Here is a 23,085-nt window from a genome sequence, read left to right on the forward strand (position 1 = left end):
AAAGCCATCTAAAGGCCGGGTGTGGTGGCTCATGCCTGTAATCCCAGCACTTTGGGAGGCTGAGGCTGGTGGATCACCTGAGGTCAAAAATTCAAGACCAGCCATGACCAACTGGTTAAATCTCTTCTCGCCTTAAAAAAAAAAAAAAAAAAAATTAACCAGGCATGGTGGCACATGCTTATAATCCTGGCCCTGGGAGACTGAGGCAGGAGAATTGCTTGAACCTGGGAGGCAGAGGTTGCGGTGAGCTGAGATAGTGCCACTGCACTCCAGCCTGGGCAACAAGAGCGAAACTCCATCTCAAAAAAAAAAAAAAAAGAAAAAAGAAAAAAGAAAGCCATCTAAATGACCACACAGTAGGAATGTTATAGCTGCATTAGGTAAATGTAATAGCTGTTTGGAATATTGTATCACTTTTGAAGAGATAAAATGAAACTAAAGACTGAACTTTGACTTAAAGCATTTTTTTTCTTAGACACAAAGGAATGGCAAATTAAAATATTAAAAATAAGGCCTAAGCTCTGAAAAATCATTTTGAAAGTGTGTAGTAATAAGCTACTCTTTTATAGACTTGCTCAGTTATCTAGGACTCTTCATCTTGATTAAATCATGAAGAGGTATCCACATAGCCAAATTGGGAGTAGAATTCAGATTCAACCACAGAATCTACAATGTGCACATTTCTGCAGCCAGGCCCATTCTAGTGTTGCTGCAATTGTATGGCCTAGCCTGGCTCTCCATGTGTAGCAGTCTGGGCCTTCTTTAATTTATCTTTTTATTGCTTGCTAATGAATTTGACTCAGCTACTCCCCTTACTTTTGCCCCGTCAAATACAAGAAGTGAAAACCTGCAATGTGCTGTAGCTATGCTGCCACCTCCTTGTGGCCCTTGACATTTTTATGGTAGTTACTCAAATCACAACTAGAAATCATCAACAGAACGAACAGTATATGATTATATTCAGACCCTTCACAGATTTTGTATGCAAAAAAAAAATAGTGTTTACTTAAATCATTTAAAAGTAGAAGGTAATTGACACAGTACAAGCTAAACAATACTTTTTGTAACTATGATTATAATGCTTTTAAAAGTTGTAATAGCAATAGCACATTCATACTGAATGGCAGAACATGGTTAGTCAGAAAACCAATTGGATTTTGTGTAAATTTCGATTATAATTTCCACGTGAGAAAAAAGTTACATGGCAAAATTATCCTAATAGGCAAAATAAAAAACAGGTTTGAAAGACATTTTAAGGCTCTACCTTAAATGAAACTCTAGGTGTGATAGATATTGACAGAATCTGTAATCCCAATGACTTCAGATCGTAATTGAATAAATTCTTTTTATTATCTATGTTAGTAAAGAGCTAAATACCTATATTGGTGACAGTTTTATAAATTTCTGAAAATTCTACTTAAAAGCAGGAGAAACAATTGTCCTTTACTTGCTCTCTACAAGCTATTGTATGAGCTACATAACGTCTACTTATCTTGCAAGATGCTTGTGAACATTAGTTTCTATAAGTATGAAGTCTACCCTTGCGATGGGTAAGAATTCAGTATATGATCCTTGATGATGATAGTGGTAATTTTTATACTAGCTTTTTATTTTAAAAGTAAAATAAATACTAATAAAATATTTAACAAGTACTAAAAAATATGTAATAAAGTGTTTCTCTTCTAACATCAATATTCAGTTATTCTCTCCAGGATAATCATTACTAACAGTTTCTTGTAAATCCTTCCAGAAATGTTCTAGGCTTATATAAACATACACATATATCTATAAATATCTGGATTCCTATCAATCTAACTTTCTGTTTATATTTATTTTCAAACATGTACCAGAACGTATTTTCCACATTGTTCTGCACTCTGCAGTTTTTACCAAGCATACCCTCGAGATCTTTCCATATTAAGGCATATGTAATAATTATTTGACATCTGGCAAAGATTAATCTAGTGCCTTTACTTTGTAAAGAGAATTTTGCTTTCAGTATCCAGCCTAATTCCTGTGGCCAACTTTTCATATCCGATTCCTTACTACAGGACTAACCAAAATGGAACTCCTTTTCAGCCTTACTAACCACCATTGTTGTTAGCATTTCAGAAAAATATAATTTGTAAGGATTCAAGGAAATATATAGACTTTCTATCAAAGCCATGTGTCGTTGAAATAAGCTATCTATGAAAAATATAAAATACTATAAAATTAAGACAAATATTATTCTTAAAGAAGCTAACTCTATAGAAACTAATCCAAAACAAAAATCAATGGAATGACTGTATATTTGGACCATTATGCTGTTAACAACTACAAATAATTTGTAAATAAAAGCATTAACTTTAAATGCAGTGTAGTAATAACCAACTTTTTGTTGAGAACTTGTTATGTTTCAGACACTGTGCTCACACTTAAAAAATTCTCACTCAATCCTTAACAACAACCCCTCAAGGGAGGTACTATTATTGCTTTTTTATGGATGGTGAAAGTTTTATAAAATGTTGTGGATCTTTTAGAAGAGAAAACAAAGGCTTGCAAAAGTCAATGAATTTCCAAGGTCAAGAAACCAAGGTCACATGGCTCATAAGTTGAACCCATGTCTGCAGGACTCCAGAGTCCTTGATCTTCAGTTCTACTTTCCATCCTCAGTCAGCTTTCCCATGGCACTTTTCATTAACTCATTCAACAGCTGTAGAGAATGGTGGGACTCAGCCACGAAGAAGAAAATCACACTGTCATGATGGGCTGAGCAGGAGGTTCTTCCTTGTTTCAGTCCTTTATTCTGAGACTGTGACAAAAGATCGTATTGCTTGTCCTACAGAATTATGTCTCAATCATTTTCATTGTCACCATCAAAAGCATTTATTAAGCATGTATTTACAAGAGTTTCTGTGTAAAGGGAGTTAAAGTGACTTGACCTCTTTCCTCTGGAATTTTTTTTTTTTTTTTTTTTTTTGAGACAGGGTCTCGCTCTGTCACCCAGGCTAGAGTGCAGCGGCGCAATCTCAGCTCACTGCAAGCTCTGCCTCCCGGGTTCACGCCATTCTCCTGCCTCAGCATCCTGAGTAGCTGGGACTACAGGCGCCCATCAGCATGCCCGGCTAATTTTTTTTTTTTTTTGTATTTTTAGTAGAGACAGGGTTTCACCGTGTTAGCCAGGATGGTCTTGATCTCCTGACCTCGTGATCCGTCTGCCTCAACCTCCCAAAGTGCTGGGACTACAGGTGTGAGCCACCGCACCCAGCCTCCTCTAGAATTTTGTAAGTCAAACGACATCGTTATGGATACGAACAAAGGAAATGTAGGCAAGTTAACAAACATTAAACCACATAAATCAATGTATTAAAATGTATTAAATGCTTATCTTCTATAAAAGGACAAAAATGTACAAATGTTTTCTCTAGAAAATAACCTTTTCTACGGTGTTTCAAAGTTCAAATTTGCAACTTTAGCATTCAAATTGGGGATATCTGAAATTAGAAATAATTACTAAGCTAATAACAGCCAAATAATATAAACATTAAAATTGAAGCAATAAACTCTTTAAAGTCCAGTGACCAGAAGCCACCCCTAAAATATTTGTTGAAGTGAACCTCTGCAACTAAGATTCATTCTGGTACTTTAGTTAGAGTTTCTTAGTACTCAGGGCCAGTTCCCCGGGGAGCTCACACTATTAAAACAATCTGTGGGAAAAAAACAAAAACAAAAACAATTAATTTTTTATTATAAATAGTTTAGTAATAGGTGGCAAGAAGAGTAGTAGTTCTCTTAAACTTATACTTGGAAAATATTAAGAACCTTTCCATTTTCTTTTTCATGTGCCAGTTTATTGCACATAGCTAACTTTTGTCCTAAATTATCAAAAACACAAGTCAATTTGTGTGTGAGATATGTGTTTTCAGCTATAGTAAATGCACTATGATTACAAATTGTGACCATTGGTAGTGATTTGTAGGCATAATGTGTAATAACTTTCAAAACAAGAAAGAAAAGACTCTCATTTTCATAATTTAAAATATTGCCTTTTATCACAAAGGGATAGAAATGTATAAACATAATAATATTGATCAGTAAGGTATGGAAATATGGTTAGAATCATATGTTTTTCATTCTGAAATGAAGCTTAGTAATCATCTGGTTCTTACTGGGATTGGTTTTTAGATAATTGAGTGGCAGGAGTGGGAGGGGCTTAGGTTAGGTGGAATAAGTTTGGCCATATGTTGATCATTGTTGAAACTCAATAATGAGTACCTGAGATTTATTTTGTTATTCTCATTACTTTTACATATGTTTGAATATGACAATAATAAAAGAAAGTTTAAAACAACAGGGTGATCATCTAGGTGTGAATATTTATGGAACTGTCTCTCGGTGGTGGTCTAAGAATTCCATCAACCTGAGATTAAAGGCTCAAAATTCAAAAGAATGTATAAGTAGCAAATATCATCTAGTTGGAACTTAAAGAATAAATACGTTTATTTTCCCTGCTTTGATGATAGACATAAAGATATAAGTAACAAATAGTATCTAGCTGGAACTTAAAGAACAAATATATTTATTTTCCTCTGCTTTGATAATAGCTATAAAGGTATCTGATATGTTTCTGGGGTCTGAAAAGTCACATTACATATTAAATAAAATAATTTAATCTTTCATTATCAAGAACTCATTGCCCTTTAAACTGCATGTGATTGAAGATTCATTAGTTGTCAAAATTGGAGTGGGGTAATCTTTTATCAAGTGGTCTTTCTTTCTTTTCATTTTTTAAACATACTTTATTTTACTTTTCCTGAATCCTTAACACACAGGTAAAATTCTTAGTAAATAAATAATCATTCCCTAAAGCTACATAATTTAGAATACATTTATAAAAGGTTATGGGTCATCACTTATGGTAATGGGAGCGTGAACAAACAAATTAATTCAATGTATGAAGGGAAAAACTGGTTTCAGGCAGCAATCATAAAACTTTTAGTCTTTGAGACTTTGGCCTCAAGAACATGAACCAGCTGGGAGACTGCAGGCCACTTGCTACACAGCTCGTAGCCATCAAGTCCCCACAAACCCTCCACCCAAAGTCATGTTCAGTACTTTGATGATGAGTTTACAATTGCTGTTCTGATTTACTAAGGAGGCATTTATTAAAGAGTGAAACCAAGGTTTGCTTTGCCATGTCAGAACAGTAAGATGGCAAACAGAGAAAAACATTTTGCCTTAAAGTAAATTACTTCAAGATAAGATTTTCACAAAATCCACTGGATTTATTCTTATTGGCAGTATTCAAGCACAGTTAAACACCTTGATAGAGGACGTACCCTGAATTAATTGCACAACCAAAACTAGATTCCAAGTATCTTAGTTTATATGGTGCAGGATTTTTTGGCTCCTACATGAGAGTAAGCAATGGAAATGGCTTCTGTGCTTGTAAATTTACTATCAGATCTTAATAGTCAACAAAAGAAGTATATATTTGGGGTTTTTTTCCCCCTCTATGGTATAAATATATTTAAAACTTTGAAACTGTAGCAGGTTGAACATATTATTAATACCTAAGGGAGAGTTGAACGCCCTACATTGACTACACCTTTGAATAATTTAGAAAATGATTGCTTTACTAACTTGCACATATAGTGGTTTCCCTGTCATCCTCTCATAGAATATTCTTTTTGCATCATATTGTGAAGTCCTAGTGATAAATTGAAGAACCATTAAACTGTGACCAGGAAGGGCATCCAGCAGGAAGGAAAGTTCATTTTAGAGGAAATTTTAAATACTCTATTCATACTTTAGCCTACTTGTAAGATTTGTTTACAGTCTTGGATATTCTCATCAATTCATATCTAAGGGTCACAATCACCATTGGAGTTTATCAGGTAGCAGAGCAATTTCCGAGACCAAATCTTCAAGTTTAATCAGAAAACATAGGTTTTATTCCCAAGACCATCTTTAAAAAAGGCAAGCGACTAAGGCTGTGTCTCTTGGGATCCCCAATTAATCTACACAAAGAAAATTGCCCTCTCCCAAAGTGAGTAACTACTGATGGTCTGGCTATGGGATCTTGATTAACTAGAATATTGACAATTTTTTTAAAAGTTTTTCTCAAATCAAACCAAATAAATAGATCTCCTAACAAAATAATCCCTTCAATATTCATGGACATTTTAACATATTCCTCAATTCCCTGCTCTCATTGATTATACATTTCAGTTATGAAAAAATGAAAGTTACATTTGACCTATTCAGCTGCCTTATGTGTATAGAATTCTTTCAGAGAAAAACAGAATTTTTAATGGACTGGAAAACAGCCTCAAATGTTTCATACATCTGAAATTGACTGCATTGTATAGATCTGTGCTGTCCAATATGGTAGCCACTAACCACATGGGGCTATTGAGCACTTGGAACGTGGCTAGTCCAAATTGAGATGTACTGCCAGTGGAAAATACACACTGAATATCAAAGACTTACTATTAAAAACAGAATGTAAAATATTTCCTAATATTTTTATACTGATTATACATTGAAATAATATTTTATAGATATTCTATTAAGTAAAATACATTACTAAAACACTCCTGTGATTCAGTTCCCTACAAGTTGGGGTGCAACTATTGCTAATAAATACTTATATTGCAAATATTAGAAATATGATATTCTCCAAAGATTAAGTATATCTTTAAAATGTAAGGGCCCATCTCTAAACCTAATTTACTGCACCAATTTCTTTTTACTTTTTAAAAAGTAGAAAATTTTGAATTACATACTTGGTTTGCATTTATAGCTGGTATAGATGACCAGTTTCTGCCCCATTATGTTAGCCTCAATTTTTTGGACTGCGTTTATTCTTACACTGGTGTGAATATATCATGTTAGCTTTCAATTATTTGTGCAAATAAGGACTGAGGATATCTAAGATTAACATATTCCTCAGGTAATTAAAAACTAAATTTTAATTATTAACTTCAATCTCCTCTGTTATTCCATTTTTTCCCAATACTGTCAGAAAATAATAAAATAATCTGTCTTAGGATTCATTCCCTTCTTCTTCCCTTTTAAATGTGACCTACCCAGAAGAAACAATAAGAAATGAGCTGTCCCATAGAGATGGAAGATAAAAGAAGTAGGAGGCAAGAATGGATAAGAAACTAGGATATCTGCTCTTAAGTGGTAGAGATCACAAACTTTCAAGTCCACCTTCTGAATTCAACATTGTTTTGTTATTGTTGTTTTTGTTTGTTTGTTTGAGATAGGGTCTCACTCTGTCACCCAGGCTGGAATGCAGTGGTACAATTGTGGTTCACTGCAGACTTGACCTCCCTAGCTCAAGCGATCCTCCCACCTCAGCCTCCCAAGTAGATGGGACTAGAGGTGCATGCCACCACACGCAGGTAATTTTTTTCTATTTTCTGTAGAGATAGAGTTTAGCCATGTTGCCTGGGCGGGTCTCAAACTTCTGGGCTCAAGCAATCCTCCTGCCTCAGCCTTCCAAAGTACTGGGATTACAGGCATGAGCCACTGCGCTTGGCTGATTCAGCACTGTTTACTGATGGCCTGCTGTATGCCAAGCCTTTGGCTGGTACTGAGAAAAAGTAACCCACAATTTAGAATCATCCTATAATAATAGTAATTAAGTGCTGAATCTTTCTCTGATTCACTTGTCACGCAATGACTCTTATGACTTTGTATTATGTTGGTTATCTAAGTGTCACAATAGTATCATGAACAAGGTCTCAAGTAAGAAGAAAATTTGAGGAGAAATTTTCTTACAAAGACAAAGAAAATGCACTCACCTCGGGAAGGAAAAACAAATAAATAAAAAGACAAGGAGAAGAACAGGCTAAAAGAAGAAGACAAGAAGTCAAAGTCACTTGGAGTATAGAGGCCAAATGAGGGCAGTTTACTGTGGGTAAGCTATACTTTAGCCCAAAGAAGCAAGAGCCTTTGAGTATGGCAAGGGCAAGAGCTTCAATCTTCCTAAAATGAACCTTTGATAATAAACATGGATGTTTATTTCACACCAGCTCCATTTTAGAGGAAGAAAAAATGGCTTTATCTAAGACTTCTTAACTAGTGATATCAGAACATATCATCCTAGGCTTAAACCAGTTTAGACCACTTAAATAAGATATAGTCATTCTATAATCGTGGTAATTGAGGGCTCAATCTCAGAGACTTCCCCAGTGGTTTCTAAATCTTTACTAGAAAAGAAAACTTTTCAGAGCTCAAAGAAGTACAGTCTATACAAAGGGCCAGGTAAAAGCCAGATAAGCTAAATTAAGTAGGTGCATCTGAAATTATTCAAACCCATATCTTAAAGAGAAATTATAGCTAGAGAACTATTCTCAATTTGACAGAAAAGGAGCTGTTTCCTGCCCTCTTGAGCTCAGATACTAACGTAATGAGAATGGAAGTCTTTTTCAAAATCAGGCCACAGGAAAAAACCATATAAAAGTTTAAACCCTTATTTATACTACCAACTTCTTATTTCTACTCAACTAGTAATCAGTTATGAAACTGCTTATCTTCTATAAGATACTAGCATATTCAACAACTCTCAGGCAAAGCCATAACGGAATCTCAAAGAAACTTCTACAGGAATAACATTTTTGTCATCATCCAGCGCATTTAAACTTTTGTGGAATACTTTAAACTTTTTTGTTTTGTTTTCTTAGAAAACTTGTCAGCCGGGTGTGGTGGCTCATGCCTGTAATCTCAGCACTTTGGGAGGCCAAGGTGGGCGGGTCATGAGGTCAAGAGATCAAGACCATCCTGGCCAACAAGGTGAAGCCCCGTCTCTACTAAAAATACAAAAATTACCTGGGCGTGGTGGTGCACACCTGTAGTCCCAGCGACTCTAGAGGTTGAGGCAGGAGAATGACTTGAATCCGGGAGGTGGAGGTTGCAATGAGCCGAGTTCATACCACTGCATTCCAGCCTGGGTGACAGAGCAAGACTCTGTCAAAGAGAAGGAAAAAAAGAAAGATGAAAAAGAAAGAAAGAAAGAAAAGAAAGAAAGAAAGAAAGAAAGAAAGAAAGAAAGAAAGAAGAAAAGAAAGAAAGAAAGAAAGAGAAAGGAAGGAAGGAAGGAAGGAAGGAAGGAAGGGAGGGAAAGAAAGAAAGAGAAAGAAAGGAAGAAAGGAAGAAAGGAAGGAAGGAGAGAGAGAGAAAGAAAGAAAGAAAAAGAAAGAAAGAAAGAAAAAGAAAGAAGGAAAGAAAGAAAGAAAACATGTCTATGTGTCTTTCATTGAATTCTCTTAAAGATCCTCTGAGATGTGTAGAGAAATTTTATCATCATGATTTTAAATGAATAAAATAGGACGGGCGCAGTGGCTCACACCTGTAATCCTAGCACTTTGGGAGGCCGAGGCAGGCGGATTGCCTGAGCTCAGGAGTTCGAGACCAGCCTGGGCAACATGGCAAAAGTCTGTCTCTACAAAAAATACAAAAAATTAGCTGGGTGTGGCGGTGTGTGCCTGTAATCACAGCTACTAAAAATACAAAAAATTAGCTGAGTGTGGTGGTGTGTGGCTGTAATCACAGCTACTCAGGAGGCTAAGGCACAAGAATTGCCTTAACCCAGGAGGCGCAGGTTGCAGTGAGCCAAGATTGTGCCACTGCACTCCAGCCTGGGTGACACAGCAAGACTATGTCTCAAAAAAAAAAAAAAAAAAAAAGATAGATAGATAGATAGATATAGATAGATAGATAGATAGATAGATAGATAGATAGATAGATAGATAGATAGATAGATAAAATAAAGTACAGGGAGTTTCACCGAAAGAAGCACAGATCCTCTACTTAGCTCAGGAAGGTTCTCTTTTTGGTCGTAACATGACTTCCAAAGACCCTTATTTACTCTGGCTGTCCCTTTCTTTGTAGTCCTTCTCTCTTTTGTTCCTCTTATGTGCTAAACTTATCCAAATCTGACTTTTCACCAGAGGAAATATTCTCACTAGTGGAAGAACATCTCAGGTTCCCTTCACCCAGCCCTAAAAAACACTTTAAAATGACTCACAAAATGAACCTTTCAGCTTCCAGGGCAAAAAATGTAAGTTTCATTAAAATTCTCAGAATATATTTAGTTTGTTTGGGGGTTTTTTGGTATTTTAAGTTTTATTTCAATTGTTTTGATTTGTTTTGAAAAGTTTCATGGAATCCTTTGTTCGTTGACCAACTACTGTGTTTTTGCTATCTATAAAATGCAGAATGTGGCAGTCACCCCAAGTTCAGCTGACAGAGTTGCTAACGGTGATGGGATACCTGGAGATGAACAAGCTGAAAATAAGGAAGATGATCAAGCTGGTGTTGTGAAGTTTGGATGGGTGAAAGGTGTGCTGGTGAGAAACCTCTTCTGATTATAAATGAAAACTATCCATTCAATGTTCCAGTGGATTAAGAGTGAACAAGGCCTGGGCACAGCTTTATGAAGAGCTCCGGGTTTTGTCCCACTATCGTTTGTCCTGTCTCCTTTCAATACCGCTTCTATCCACAGGTAAGATGCATGCTGAACATCTGGGGAGTCATGCTCTTCATTCGCCTCTCCTGGATTGTTGGAGAAGCTGGAATTGGTACGAATTTTTCCCCTCCTAAATAATTTTGCATGTAAATTATAAATTCAATAAGCAATCTTTTTTCACCATTAATACTGAATGTGAGATGAAGGTCACAGAAATAATTTACAGTTGGGCTCCTTTTACTTTGCTCCTTTGATGATGTTTGCTAGAAAGCAAAGGTGAAGAGTTAACTCCTATGAAACTGGAATTTTCCAGCTTGCCAAACAGGTGAATGCTCAAGGAGATATCTCTATCTTTTGATAGAGTTTTAGGTATACAGACATATAATAGCACATTAATTTTAGATAATAATATTTGTATTTGGGGACGTATTGACATTTGCCTCTCATTTGTTACAGAGTATCCTTCTTGGTATGATTGGTAAAACTTCACTGAACAAAAATAACTTGTGGGAAAACTGGTGAAAATGTGACCTGACTAATAAAAATGCTGAATTGTTGAACTTTTTCCAAAGAAAATAATTGTGTTACTTTCAGGTACCAGCAGTAAGAAAACAAAGGTTAATCAAATATTGCCAGATACAAGCTTAAAGTGAAAGATGAAATGACTAAGATAATATGTATATTACTGTTATTTTTTTCTAAATGAAAAATGGATAATAATGACAATATTTTGAGTGGTTGTTTAATGTTTTAAATATTACATTCCATTTTAAATATTATTTCTTCTAGCAAATCTTTTTTGTTGAAAGCATATTAGTAAAGTTTTTATGAAAAATCTAATTGAATTGTATTAAAGTTCCCCATTTAATGAGATAAAAATTAATAATGTCGTATTCCATATATGGGAAATATATTATGAATTCACTTTCTGGAGAAGACTTAGTCTCAAGAATATGGAAGTTCTATTGTGCTTTCAGATAGCACTCCACAAGGTATCTCAATTCACATTTTAAAAGGTAGTTTGTCATTATTTATTGGCTTTGCTCTTCAAAACACATTCAGCATCACCGGAAGACTAACTCAAAAAAGAAAGGGCTAAGCTGTAAATTGAAAAAATGGAGCCAGTTCCCATAGTTTTTCCATGTTTCATGTTTGGCAACTGCTGGGTTCCTGACAGAGGGCTGCTTGCCGGTTTTATGATGCATAGCAAATGAATGCTCACAGCTGCAGGGTCCAAAATAAGTATATGCCGTTCCATGGAAAATCTGCATCTTAATATTGCCAAGGTTTTGCTCCAGGGTTTCATGCAAAATTAGGTTTTTAAGGGTAGTTTAGTAACTTATTGAGATCATCAAGAAACATTACTTTGTTTGGAGGTGTGAGAGTAGCCAAGGGCAAGAGTAATTCTTTTTAATGCAACTTATTTAACATCCATATGTTTGGGCAATAATCTGAACTTTAATCAGATCTTACATTACTCTTCACAGTCAACCCAGTATTGAGTTTCTTGCAAAACTGTAGAGAATGAAGAATCCCATCTTCTGCTAAACGGTTTATTATGCTATCAGACATTAATTTTATTTTAATAAAGATCTTTATATTGAAGTAGTTAAATTATATATTAGAAGAGAGTAAAATTCTACCTAGTAAGTGTTCAATGGGTTTTCCTTTGAATGGAGGTTTGTGTTTTTCTTTTCTTTTCTTTTTTTTTTTTTTTAAATTCTCGGAAGATAGACTTTAGTAAGTACTAGAAACTTATTGTTAACCTTACTCAGTTTTACTGGCCTTTGCTATGAACCTAAAACTAAATGAGTTAAGTCACCATCTAGGTCCCATTTGGGTTTTCCTTATTGGGGAAAAAAAGAAACAAATACATCTATTTGTTCTTGCTTTGGGGGTAGATTGAGGAAGAAATCTGAATACATTTTCAAGCCCAGACCCTAGAAATAGAGCCAAAAGGAATCTGGAGCCAGGAGTAACAGTAGCTACAGCCTTTGGGTAACCATTCTGGGCTACGAGTTTTGGCTGTCTTGTTCCCAAAAGCAAAAGGTGGAATGAGCTGATAATGCTGTCTAGCTTGGAGACCTTCTCTGTCTTGGAGACCTTGCTGGGGCAAGATGGTTTCCAATAAATTTAACCATCAAGCAAGGAAGTTGGGTGTGAAAAGCCGGTATGACCTGAAGCAAGCCACTTATATTCAGTGTTTCCCTTTCTTTTCTAAATATTAAGGAGCAGGTTAATTCCTACCCAATGAATTCTTTGAAGATAAAGCTAAAGTACCTTTCTGAACAGGCAGACACAAGTTGAAATAGGCTGAGAGTAGCTTAGTTGTCTTACTGTGGGATGCATAAGAATTATCTGGGAAGTTAGGTTAGGAAACTGCAGAATCCTGGGATTTACTTTTAAAGATCCAAACTCAGTAGGTCTGAGCATTTTTAATAAGCACCCCAGGCATTTCCTGAAGCAGGTGGTTCAAGAACCACAATTTCAGAAAACAACGAACCAAATGTTCTCCAAGCTGCCTTCTGCCCTGGGATTTTATGTTTGATTATGAGAGAGAAGCAAATCCCTTGCTGTTCAAAAGTATAAAACTTTATTCCAAGATTTAAAATGGTTTGCAGAAATATATACAATGCAAAAGGATGAATTAAGAATTGTTGAAAAAACTAGAGTCAAAAGGAAAATAATAGTGAGGAAATAATAAAGTTGGAGTAGGTTTAATGTTATGAAATGCGAATTATATGGTCCTGTAGAGTTTCTGGGGTATGCTAAACATTTTCTATCAAGCTTCTTCAAAGCAAAGTCAGGAGCAGAACAAGTGCAAAATAAATCACTTTTAGTGGCACAAGGACCTGAAGCCACATAGTGATATAGAGGCACTGCTCACCACAGTATCCCTGCAATAGATATGAAGAATTTAGTCCAACTATTTTTTACAACCCCTAGCTTTTAAGAGTCTACAGGGTCCAAAGCAATATGGTCCAAGTTTGCAGCCTGTGCTTAGTTAGCCTCTTCCCACTGCACTTTAACCTGCAAAAAAGCCTAGAGGCTGCTGTTAGAGACAGGGTATGGCCAAGAGCTTCAAAAGAACCAGCCTTTAATATCTTGACTCCTTCCCACTGCTGCCCTTAACCTCCTTCCACTTTCCCTTCTCTTTGGGCATGGCCAGAGAGATCACAGCCTCTCATGGCTGACTACCCTTCTAACCATCCTTGGAACGAGAGAGCCTGCCAACAACTATGGAACATTCACTTTACACAGGGGAGCTTACCAAACAGCCCAGACCAGAGCATTCTGGATGGAGCCAGGGTGAGTTCAGTGGCTGTGACTCCACAGCCCTCTCCCTGAATTCTGGGTCGGCCTCCATTAGAGAGGATATTGTAGGGGAGGAAAAACAGTTGTCTTCTACCCATCTTAGGTTCATTGGCTGGGGGCCTATAAATTAGACTGACAAAAGTCAGATCAATAAGAGAAAAACAGAATTTATTAACATGTACATGGTACATACACATGGGACCACTCAGTGATGAGTGACTTAAAGGGGGGCTTAGAACATGGGCTTACATATCATCTTAACAATAGAACAATTAAATTGTAGAGAGGTGACAAGACAAAGGAAAAGGACTTTTCATTCATAGGGTGGCAAATGCTGGCAAGGTAAATATATAGGGAAAGGAATGGAAGATAAGAGCTAGTCAGCAAAGCTTGTTGTGTAGATGCCTGTGGTGCCTTTGTCAGGCTGATAAGCATCCAAAATTGTCTCTGGTAATCAGAGACATCACTTTCTGGTAGAGAGGGGAGGGAGGACAAATTTATGTCCCGTTTTTAGGTAAATAGGAAGGGGATCGAGAGCTTTTCTTGTATCTACTTTTTTCGGTTGTCTCAGCTCCAAATAATCCTTATGCCAAAGTGATATATTCTGACACCCTTCTGTAGCCTCCTGGCTATGTGTTTCTTGAAACTGAAAGCAGTCACGGCTTCGTTGAATTCTGGCCTCTACCACTTTCTCCCTCTCCTTATAATCATCAACCTTCTGAACCATAAAATCCTTGGGGCAGCTTTTTAAATTTCATTTTATTTGTGTCTTGTGTTTCTTACATTACCTGCAGCATAGCTGGATATATAGTAGGTTTTTAAAAAGCAGTAAGTATTATGACTATTGTGGATATGATCTAAAAGCAATATCATTGAGTGTGTATTGTGTTCCATGTGCTATGCTAGCCACTTTACACATGCATTCTTTCTAATTTCATTGCTATTTTTGGTCAGTTATTTATTTATTTAAAGTGACTTATCATAATAAGTAACTTTCCAGAATTCACTCAGTCAATAAGTTAATGTAATTTAATTTCATTCTTTCCACTTTATCCATCTGCCAGATGAATAATTTGCTATACTGTATGTAGTTCTCCACCTCTATGTGACCAAATGTATATAAAAAAATAGTAACCTAGAAGGATGAACATTTAATCTCTAGTTACCTTGACAGCTTGGAATTGTAGGCCAATTATCATGTTTATAAGTGTCTAGAACTTCTCCAAAGATGGAATTCTGTCAGGTGCAATAGTGCAAGCCTGTAGTCCCAGCTACTTGGGAGGCTGAGGTAGGAGGATGACTTGAGGCCAGGAGTTTGAGACCCGCCTGGAAAAAATAGCAAGACTGTCTCTAAAAATAAGAAGAAGAAGAAGATGGGGTGCACATTAAATTTTGACCAGGTCCAGTGGTTTTGCTTTGTACAACTTAGTTCTGCACATTTTGTCTCTTGAGTTTCTTGGAACCAGAGCTACTACAAGCAGAAAACTTCAAAGCTAAGCGTTTACTCCATGGTGATTTCCTAGCCAACTTGTTAAACTCAAATGTGGTCCTTTGATGTTTACCCTAGACTTGCTGGTTTTTATGTAAATGATCCAATGAATTCTTCCACCATTTAATGCCTTTATTTTTCCTCTTTCAACTGAGGTCTTGGTGTGATTATCATCGGCTTAGCCGTGACAGTGACTGGTATCACTGGTTTATCCACCTCTGCTATTGCCACAAATGGATGTGTCAGAGGAGGTAATTAAACTTGTGACCCGCACCATCATTTGTAAGGTAAAGGCAACACAGGCTCTAATAGTTCACCACTGACCTTTCTGGAGTGTTTTCAAAGGTAATGCAAGTTGGTTTCTTTTCCCCCATCAGGCAAAGAGATGCAAGAAAAATGGGGAAGGATTTAACCTTTGTCAAACCCCCAACTTTCTCATTCCGGTTCCTTCAAGCAAGAAAGAAGGTCAAATGTCATGTTTTCTCTTTTCACAGCCAGGATAGTTTCTCTCCCAGGACACCAGCATAAGTCAACTTTTCCTTTCCAAGGCTGCACTTTCGATTGTGTTTACTTTTGGAAACCATCCTTCATCATAATGAGCAGTTCTCTGACTTGGTCTTTATGCCAGGCAAACCAGTTTCTCCTTAGCACAAAGAAACCCTGTTGGAGCCCGAGGCATGGACCTGAAAACTTAAATTAAAGGCAGTGTAGTTTGCAGCAATAGGGAATCCAAGGAAGTAAAGTAAAATGCAATATCTTCTATCTTTCATTGCTAACAGGTCTTGGAGTTCTCATAATTCTTCTTTCCACCATGGTAACTTCTATTACTGGGTTGTCAACTTCTGCGATAGCAACTAACGGGTTTGTTCGTGGAGGTAAAATCTCTAAGATATCTAATGCCCTCATCACTTGCTACGGGTAGGCAAACAATTTTTTATACTTCTTTTTGATGGGAACAAGGAAGTAGCCCAATGTTCTTGAAGCCTGGCTATTTAGAGGAGCTGGATGCCAAAGAAAACCTAAGGTACGATGAGAATAGTCCAGGTCTACTCTGGTCTCTTTTCTAATGGATCTCTCTGGCACATTGTAGGTCATGCCTTACAGATGTGCACCTTCCTTAGGTAAACTTTTTCTTTTTCAGGCTAGTCTGCACACCTCTAGCTGATGTTCCTTGGAAACTGATTCCCAGATTTGGCTTCTGTTTTAACGTTTAGTACATTTCAGGTGCTTCCTAGACCTTCATGAAATGGGATCTTTCAGAACATTTCAGGTTTTCACAGGGAGGTGGATCTTTCTGTGACAAGATTCAGACTGCTGCCTCCTGAAGTACTGGTGACTTCTCTCAGTACTGGAACCAAACACCTTTCTTGGGGGATTTTGCAGGTCTTGGAGTCATCATCATTGGCCTAAGTGTGGTAGTGACGACACTCACAGGTATTTCTATGTCTGCTATTTGCACGAATGGAGTAGTAAGAGGAGGTAAGCCAATTAATTTACTTATGACTAGAGGCTTGGTTACTAGTAATGTCTGGAGTTAGTTTACTATTGGAAGTGAAATTAACATATTGCTAATTAGTCCCCAATGTCCTAAAACAAAACAAAATAACCCAAAATTTAAACAGCAAAGCAAAATTTTTCTCAACTAAAATTGGAATATCTTCATTGACATGACCCATTTCTTGTAATGAAACATGCTTATAAAGTGCAGAGTGACTATGTGTCTAGTAAGAAGGTATGGAATATTATAGCAAAATATATGGTTTATTTGTACCTTGGATGAGACCCACTGGCTCTCTCGCAGGTCCTCTCAGCATGGGTCTTCTCCAACGCCCCAGATGGCATTGCTGATGATTCCCACTCAGTAAACCACTCCTGTACCCAGGCCTCGGGGCTCACCCCAAACGCTGTGCTCCCAATGACCAACAGGGAAGGGACGATCATTAAAAGGGAATAAATAAATAAATCAGCAAAGAGTTACTTTCAAATAATCTAGGAGTAGGCAGGCCTAGGCAGAAAGTGAAATGGATGAAATGTATCATTGTTCTATCTTCCTTTGTTCCCCCTCACCCTCCCCTTTGGTTTCTCTGGTTCTCGACTTGGGCACCTTATCCAGGTCTTCCTACTCAGGGCCTTCTAAAACATCCTGCCCACAACACACCTCCACTCTCAACTTCTGCCTGTCTCTCATGTTGATCCAGCCCACCTAGGTAACTGACTAGTTCATTTGTTTAAGGTGATCTGTATAAAGGAAATAATGGGGATTTGCTCCACCCAGCCAATATGCTACATTTTTAGAGAGGACTTTGACCCCTCAGCCCAAAAGAGTTACTATAGTGAAAATTTCTCTCAGCAAAAAGTAATTTTGTTTTGTTTTTAGGTGTGTTTGTCATTCCTGTGCCAACTCTGCCTACTTCCAAAGCCAGCTCTGTATAGGAAGTCATAATCTTACTATGGTCTATGATAATCAGACCTCCTAACATCTAGTCGTTTTCACCTTCAATAAGCTGCCCTAGGTACGCTCTAGGCAGTTGACCAATCTAGTTCAATCCTTCATGTGCACAGAAGTATGCAACTATATATATTTAATAGAACTACTTTTTCAATGTCCAAAGGAGAAGTAATTGTTCCAGACCCTCCCCACTTTTCTTCCCACTTGCAACACCCAAACACTGTGCTCTCAGTGGCCAACAGGCAAGGGACCTACTTGCCACACCCATACCTATATGGGTATTTAGCAATAATCATGCCTTCTGGAGCTAAAAACATAGAAAACCAAGTTTGATTTATAGAATGAATAATACATCACACTCTATAGATATCTTGTTTTATGCAACACATATATATCACAAAATTTTACATATGTACCTATAAATGTTTTGTATATGTATGTTCATATATATATATATCATGCCTTCTTTCACTAAAAACATAGAAAAGCAAGTTTGATTTATAGAATGGATAATACAGATACCTTGTTTTATGCAGCACATATGTATCAGGAAATTGTATATATGTACATATATCTATATATGTGTAAATATATATTTTACATATATACACAACAGAAAGGAAGTTAGAAAAACAAAGATAAACTTCACCTACTTCATTTTCTACCTAGACTTTCCTACTCCTGGAAATTTTTTATATAAAACTTTACTTCAGTTGCATTATTAATTTGAATACTCCAATGATATTTTTATAAAGACAACGCATTTTTTGTAAAGTTTGCTGTGTTCTTATTTGTAGCTTTTTTATATTTATGTTTTAATAGATTGGGCTTTATTAAGTCAGGATACTTCTATTGTAGATTCAGTACAGAGTACCAAGAAGGGCTAAGTTATTCACTGGGTAACACAGGATTCCTAAAATTATTAGGAAGTTGTAATACTGTTATCGAAATAATTCACACTGTAAATGTTCTCAGATAGTCACAATCATTTGGTCATATAAACTAGCAGTTCCTCAATGTAAAGTATGTTCATTTCTTGTTTCAGGTGGGGCCTACTATCTTATTTCCAGAAGTTTAGGGCCCGAGTTCGGTGGGTCAATAGGCCTGATCTTTGCTTTTGCTAATGCAGTGGCTGTTGCTATGTATGTGGTGGGATTTGCTGAGACTGTAGTAGATCTTCTTAAGGTAATTAAAAGCTTTTCTTTTTTTCTGCCAAGCAGCATAATTTAGTTTAGTTTGCCTTCTCAGGGCACTAGGGGATATCATTACAGCTAAATGAGAGGAAAAAAGTTAAATATAGTGGAAGGAGCCTGGGCTTGGCATCAGAAGATCTGGCTTTGAGTCCAGGTTCTCGCACTTACCAGCCAAGAAAGTTTGGATTAGTTCCTCTATTCTTCCGAACTTTGTTTTCCAAATCTATAATATGGGCTAATAATACTGTTATACATATTTCACAGAAGTGTGGCACAGATCAAATGAAATAAGGTACATGAAATATTGTGTAAAATATGCAACATCAGATAAATAATGGATATTGCTGTCAACAGTAGTACTATGATTATGGTTATAGATTTCCAAAAGGAAAGAAAGTTTAAATATTAAAATAATTCACTCCAGAAAACTAGCCATTTCCTAGTTTAGGTGCCTAGTCCAGGATGTTGCATGTGCAAGCACATTTATTAGCTGATATATCAACTAATTTCTAGTCCTTTTCTCATAGTAATGATAGCATTCACTGAATTCAATTGGTAAAAGTACCTCTATTTAAAAATTAGATAAATAAATGAGCTTACAGTTTATAAGGTATATTACCTTCAAGAGATGCATTATCAGGTTTGTGTCATCTGTTCTTAAATAGGACACCACTTAACTTTCAGTATTTACACTGTAAACCATTCATTTTTATTCTGCTAGGATGCCCCTTGACACACAGAAATAACTAGTCATTCTTCTGAAATAAAACACAATATGTATATGTATACATATTTTTACTTAGTACTACAACAACTTCAAAAGCTAGAACAAATCTTTAAAATGTCTAACTCCTAACCTTGACTATCAAAGGCCTATTATCACAGAAAAAAAAATGCTAGGTTTTTTATCTTCATAAATTTATGAATACTCCATTTTTCTATTATCCTATATGGCCCCAGGTGTAATTGTATAGTATCTCTTTTTACTGTTAAATGCTGCAATAAGACTCACATGCAAAAAGCTGTATCTCTAGGCACTTAATAATTTGTTTCCCCAGGAGAGTGATTCGATGATGGTGGATCCAACCAATGACATCCGGATTATAGGCTCCATCACAGTGGTGATTCTTCTAGGAATTTCAGTAGCTGGAATGGAATGGGAGGCAAAGGTAAATTTCTCAAAAATGATACTATCAACGGTGGCTGGTCAGGTCCTGAACAAATTGCAGGAGTAAAAGGAACTCCATATTCAAAAAGAATTAATGTTATTACCTGCTATGGTGAAATGAGCAGGCAAGTGCTAGGTGGAACACCAAGCCTGAAAAGCATGAAGCCCAGGCAGTCATGACTCAGGGCTCACGAGTCACATGACTGCTGTATTTTGTCCCTCTGTGCTGTCACCAAGGCGGCTGCCTTATGCACAGACCCCTTATGATCATAGCAGTGGTGCACGCTGGAAGCCTGGGTCTCTCAATCACAAACCCTGGTTCCTCTTTCAAGCTGCCTGTGGGTGCAAAAGCCCAAGAGAAATGGCAAGTGTGAACATAAGAGAGGCAAAAACTATCATTCTCTTCTGAAAGCCAGTACTTCACCAGCAAATTTAGGCACATCATAGGCTTTAGAACCAGAAAATCTCTGAGTTTAACTAGTGATAAAATGGATAGTAAATTTCTGAATGATGGGAAACATGTCTTTTGCCTCCTTTGTAATTCCCTCAAGTGACTGGTGCAATTGAAAATATTCCTACGTGCCTGTGGATGAAATAACCAGATCTCAAGCAGTCATGAGATGTGGAAAGACAGCCAAAGCCTCCCACCTATAAGTCAATAGAAAACATTCCTACATGGCATTTATTTGTAGATTATGCATTCACACATTCAACAAAAATTAAGTTAGTGTCTACCACGTGTTGAGCATTCTTCTAGGCACTGATATTCACCTGTGACCAAAACAGGCCTAATCCCTATACATGGTCTATGAAGAAATCAATAATAAGCAAGCAAATAAAGAAATAAATATAAAAAGGGAATTTGTGAAAATTAGTATCAACAGGACACTGTGATGAAAAAACACAGGAGAACCCTACTTTAGATAACTTATTCCCTGAGTGAGGCAATGAAGTTTAGTAGCAGTAGAGGGTAGCATTTAAAGCTCCAGCTCTGTAGTTAGAGTGCCTGAATTTGAATCCAGTTTATATCTCTGCGGCCTTCAGTAAATTATTTAACATCCCGGTGCTTCAGTGTCTTTACCTTTAAAATGAGGATGATAATATTGCCTACTCCATAAGGTTGTCAGTTTGTTAGTGGTATTATTTACCTAAAAGAATACAGGTAAAGTTAAATCTGCATCTGTTCTATTGTAAGCCCTCAGTGAACAGATAGCTGTTATTATTTAAATGGGCCGGGCACGGTGGCTCACACCTGTAATCCCAGCACTTTGGGAGGCTGAGGCGGGCAGATCACGAGGTCAGGAGTTTGAGACCAGCCTGGCCAACATGGTGAAACCCTGTCTCTACTAAAAATACAAAATTAGCCAGGGTGGCATATGCTTGTAATCCCAGCTACTCAGGAGGCTGAGGCAGGAGAATTGCTTGAACCTAGGAGGTGGAGGTTGCAGTGAGCCAAGATCACGCCATTGCATTCCAGCCTGGGCGACAGAGTGAGACTCCACCTCAGGAAAACAAAATAAAATAATAAAACATGAAAGATTAAATTGTCAAGAAAGGCCTCTCTGAGAAGGTAACTAAGACTTAAAGGATGAAAAGAAGGAAATAGCTGTGCAAGAAATAGAGTGAAGTGCTTTCCAGGTAAAGGAAACAGCATATGGCAACACCAAGCCATAAACACCTTGCAGCATTGGAGGGGCTGAAGGAAGACCATCTGACCAGTCAACCTTGCAGTCTGGTTGTGCTGAGCACACAGCGGCAGCCTGACATCAAGTGCACTGGGAATCACAGGAATTCTATTCATCATTCTGCATTCTCGAACTCCTGCAGTTAGCACTGGGAACAGAAACAACCCATAAGTGCTCTGCCGAAAACAAACAAACAAACAAAACCCCCCTCAAGTTTATCAGTGTTAAAACTTTTGGCTTCATTTACATTCCTGGGACAATGGTGGAAGTTACCCACCTGCTACTTAGAATGTTACAGAAATGTCACCTTCAAGTGCCCAAACACCTGTGCCATTAAAAATGTGGCATATACACCCAAGTAGAATAAGGCCTATTTACATGCCATTCTAATAAGGATGCATTTATTACCTACTCTGGGTAGCAGAGACTTAACTGAAATATCAGATAGAGTTTTTCTGCAGTGGACACTTCTAACTTTTATAATTATGTAAAAAGTTGTTAAATAAATCTGATTTGGTTTCCTTTTACCTTTCCATTCCAGGCCCAAGTGATTCTTCTGGTCATTCTTCTAATTGCTATTGCAAACTTCTTCATTGGAACTGTCATCCCATCCAACAATGAGAAAAAGTCCAGAGGTTTCTTTAATTACCAAGGTACATGGAATAAATTGGTTGCTTTTCATTAAATACTTCTCCATTGCCCTCCTCATCACTATCCCCATCACCCCAACCCCAGCCTTCGGAATGCCTGGCTCCCCTTTCAAGTTACTTGTGGATGAGGAAGCCCAAAAGAAATGGGAAGTACGTTGGGGAAACATAATAGATGCGAAAACTATCATTCTCTTCTGAAACCCAGTACTTCACCAGCAAATTTGGGCACACCATAGGTTTTAGAACCAGAAAATATATGAGTTTAACTAGTGATAACTAACTAGTGATAAAATGGATAGTAAATTTCTCCAGGAAAGAGCCTGGAGTTGGATTCAGGAGACCCAAGGTTGGATCTCAACTCTGCCACTTAACAGCTGGACAGAACACCTAATGTGACTGGGTCTCAGATTTTCCTGCCAAAATGTGGGGATAATAAGAATTTCCTGAGGGAATTTTGAGAAACAAATACAGACAGTGGATGTGAAAGTGCTTTGTAAACCTTTTGTTGTTGCTGTCAAATAGTAGAAAAAGAGACACAGCTCAATTTGTTCAACCACTGCAGAGCACTAAAGTCAAACAGTCATTTCTCTCTTCCTGCTAGACTTGTTTGCACCTTGCTTTCCCATAGCATTACCTAGTTAAGCATCACTGTCAGGCTTTCAGGCAGAAAAGAC

General features: G+C 37.1%; 1 protein-coding gene and 1 long non-coding RNA gene across 8 annotated transcripts in view; one reads left to right on the top strand and one right to left on the bottom strand.

The window, feature by feature from the left end:
• Positions 1–23,085, top strand: part of SLC12A1 (solute carrier family 12 member 1) — a 97,356-nt gene that overhangs the window by 4,229 nt on the left and 70,042 nt on the right. For 2 of the 4 annotated variants that reach the window (XM_054450419.1, XM_054450423.2), the window contains exons 3-8: positions 10,212–10,343; positions 10,499–10,574; positions 16,046–16,141; positions 18,761–18,900; positions 19,967–20,077; positions 22,303–22,414. In XM_054450419.1, coding sequence (XP_054306394.1) covers positions 10,212–10,343; positions 10,499–10,574; positions 16,046–16,141; positions 18,761–18,900; positions 19,967–20,077; positions 22,303–22,414 — 667 coding nt within the window. Of the gene's footprint in view, positions 1–10,211; positions 10,344–10,498; positions 10,575–15,421; positions 15,518–16,045; positions 16,142–16,649; positions 16,746–18,760; positions 18,901–19,966; positions 20,078–22,302; positions 22,415–23,085 lie in introns of all 4 variants that reach the window. The other 2 variants (XM_054450420.1, XM_054450421.1) reach the window with 2 other exon arrangements.
• Positions 3,320–22,402, bottom strand: LOC134738284 (uncharacterized). 4 transcript variants are annotated; one of them, XR_010123954.1, is made up of 7 exons: positions 22,290–22,402; positions 21,755–21,909; positions 19,921–20,054; positions 17,038–17,170; positions 14,944–15,127; positions 8,844–8,961; positions 3,320–3,476 (listed from the first exon to the last, which is right to left on the bottom strand). It is a non-coding gene; the product is annotated as an uncharacterized LOC134738284 (long non-coding RNA). The 4 variants fall into 4 exon arrangements; XR_010123953.1 differs by lacking the exon at positions 3,320–3,476 and adding an exon at positions 3,494–3,689 and having other exon boundaries at positions 8,824–8,961; XR_010123951.1 differs by lacking the exons at positions 3,320–3,476; positions 8,844–8,961; positions 14,944–15,127 and having other exon boundaries at positions 16,813–17,170.

Source organism: Pongo pygmaeus, chromosome 16, assembly GCF_028885625.2.
Source record: "Pongo pygmaeus isolate AG05252 chromosome 16, NHGRI_mPonPyg2-v2.0_pri, whole genome shotgun sequence".
In the NCBI taxonomy this organism is placed as follows: domain Eukaryota; kingdom Metazoa; phylum Chordata; class Mammalia; order Primates; family Hominidae; genus Pongo; species Pongo pygmaeus.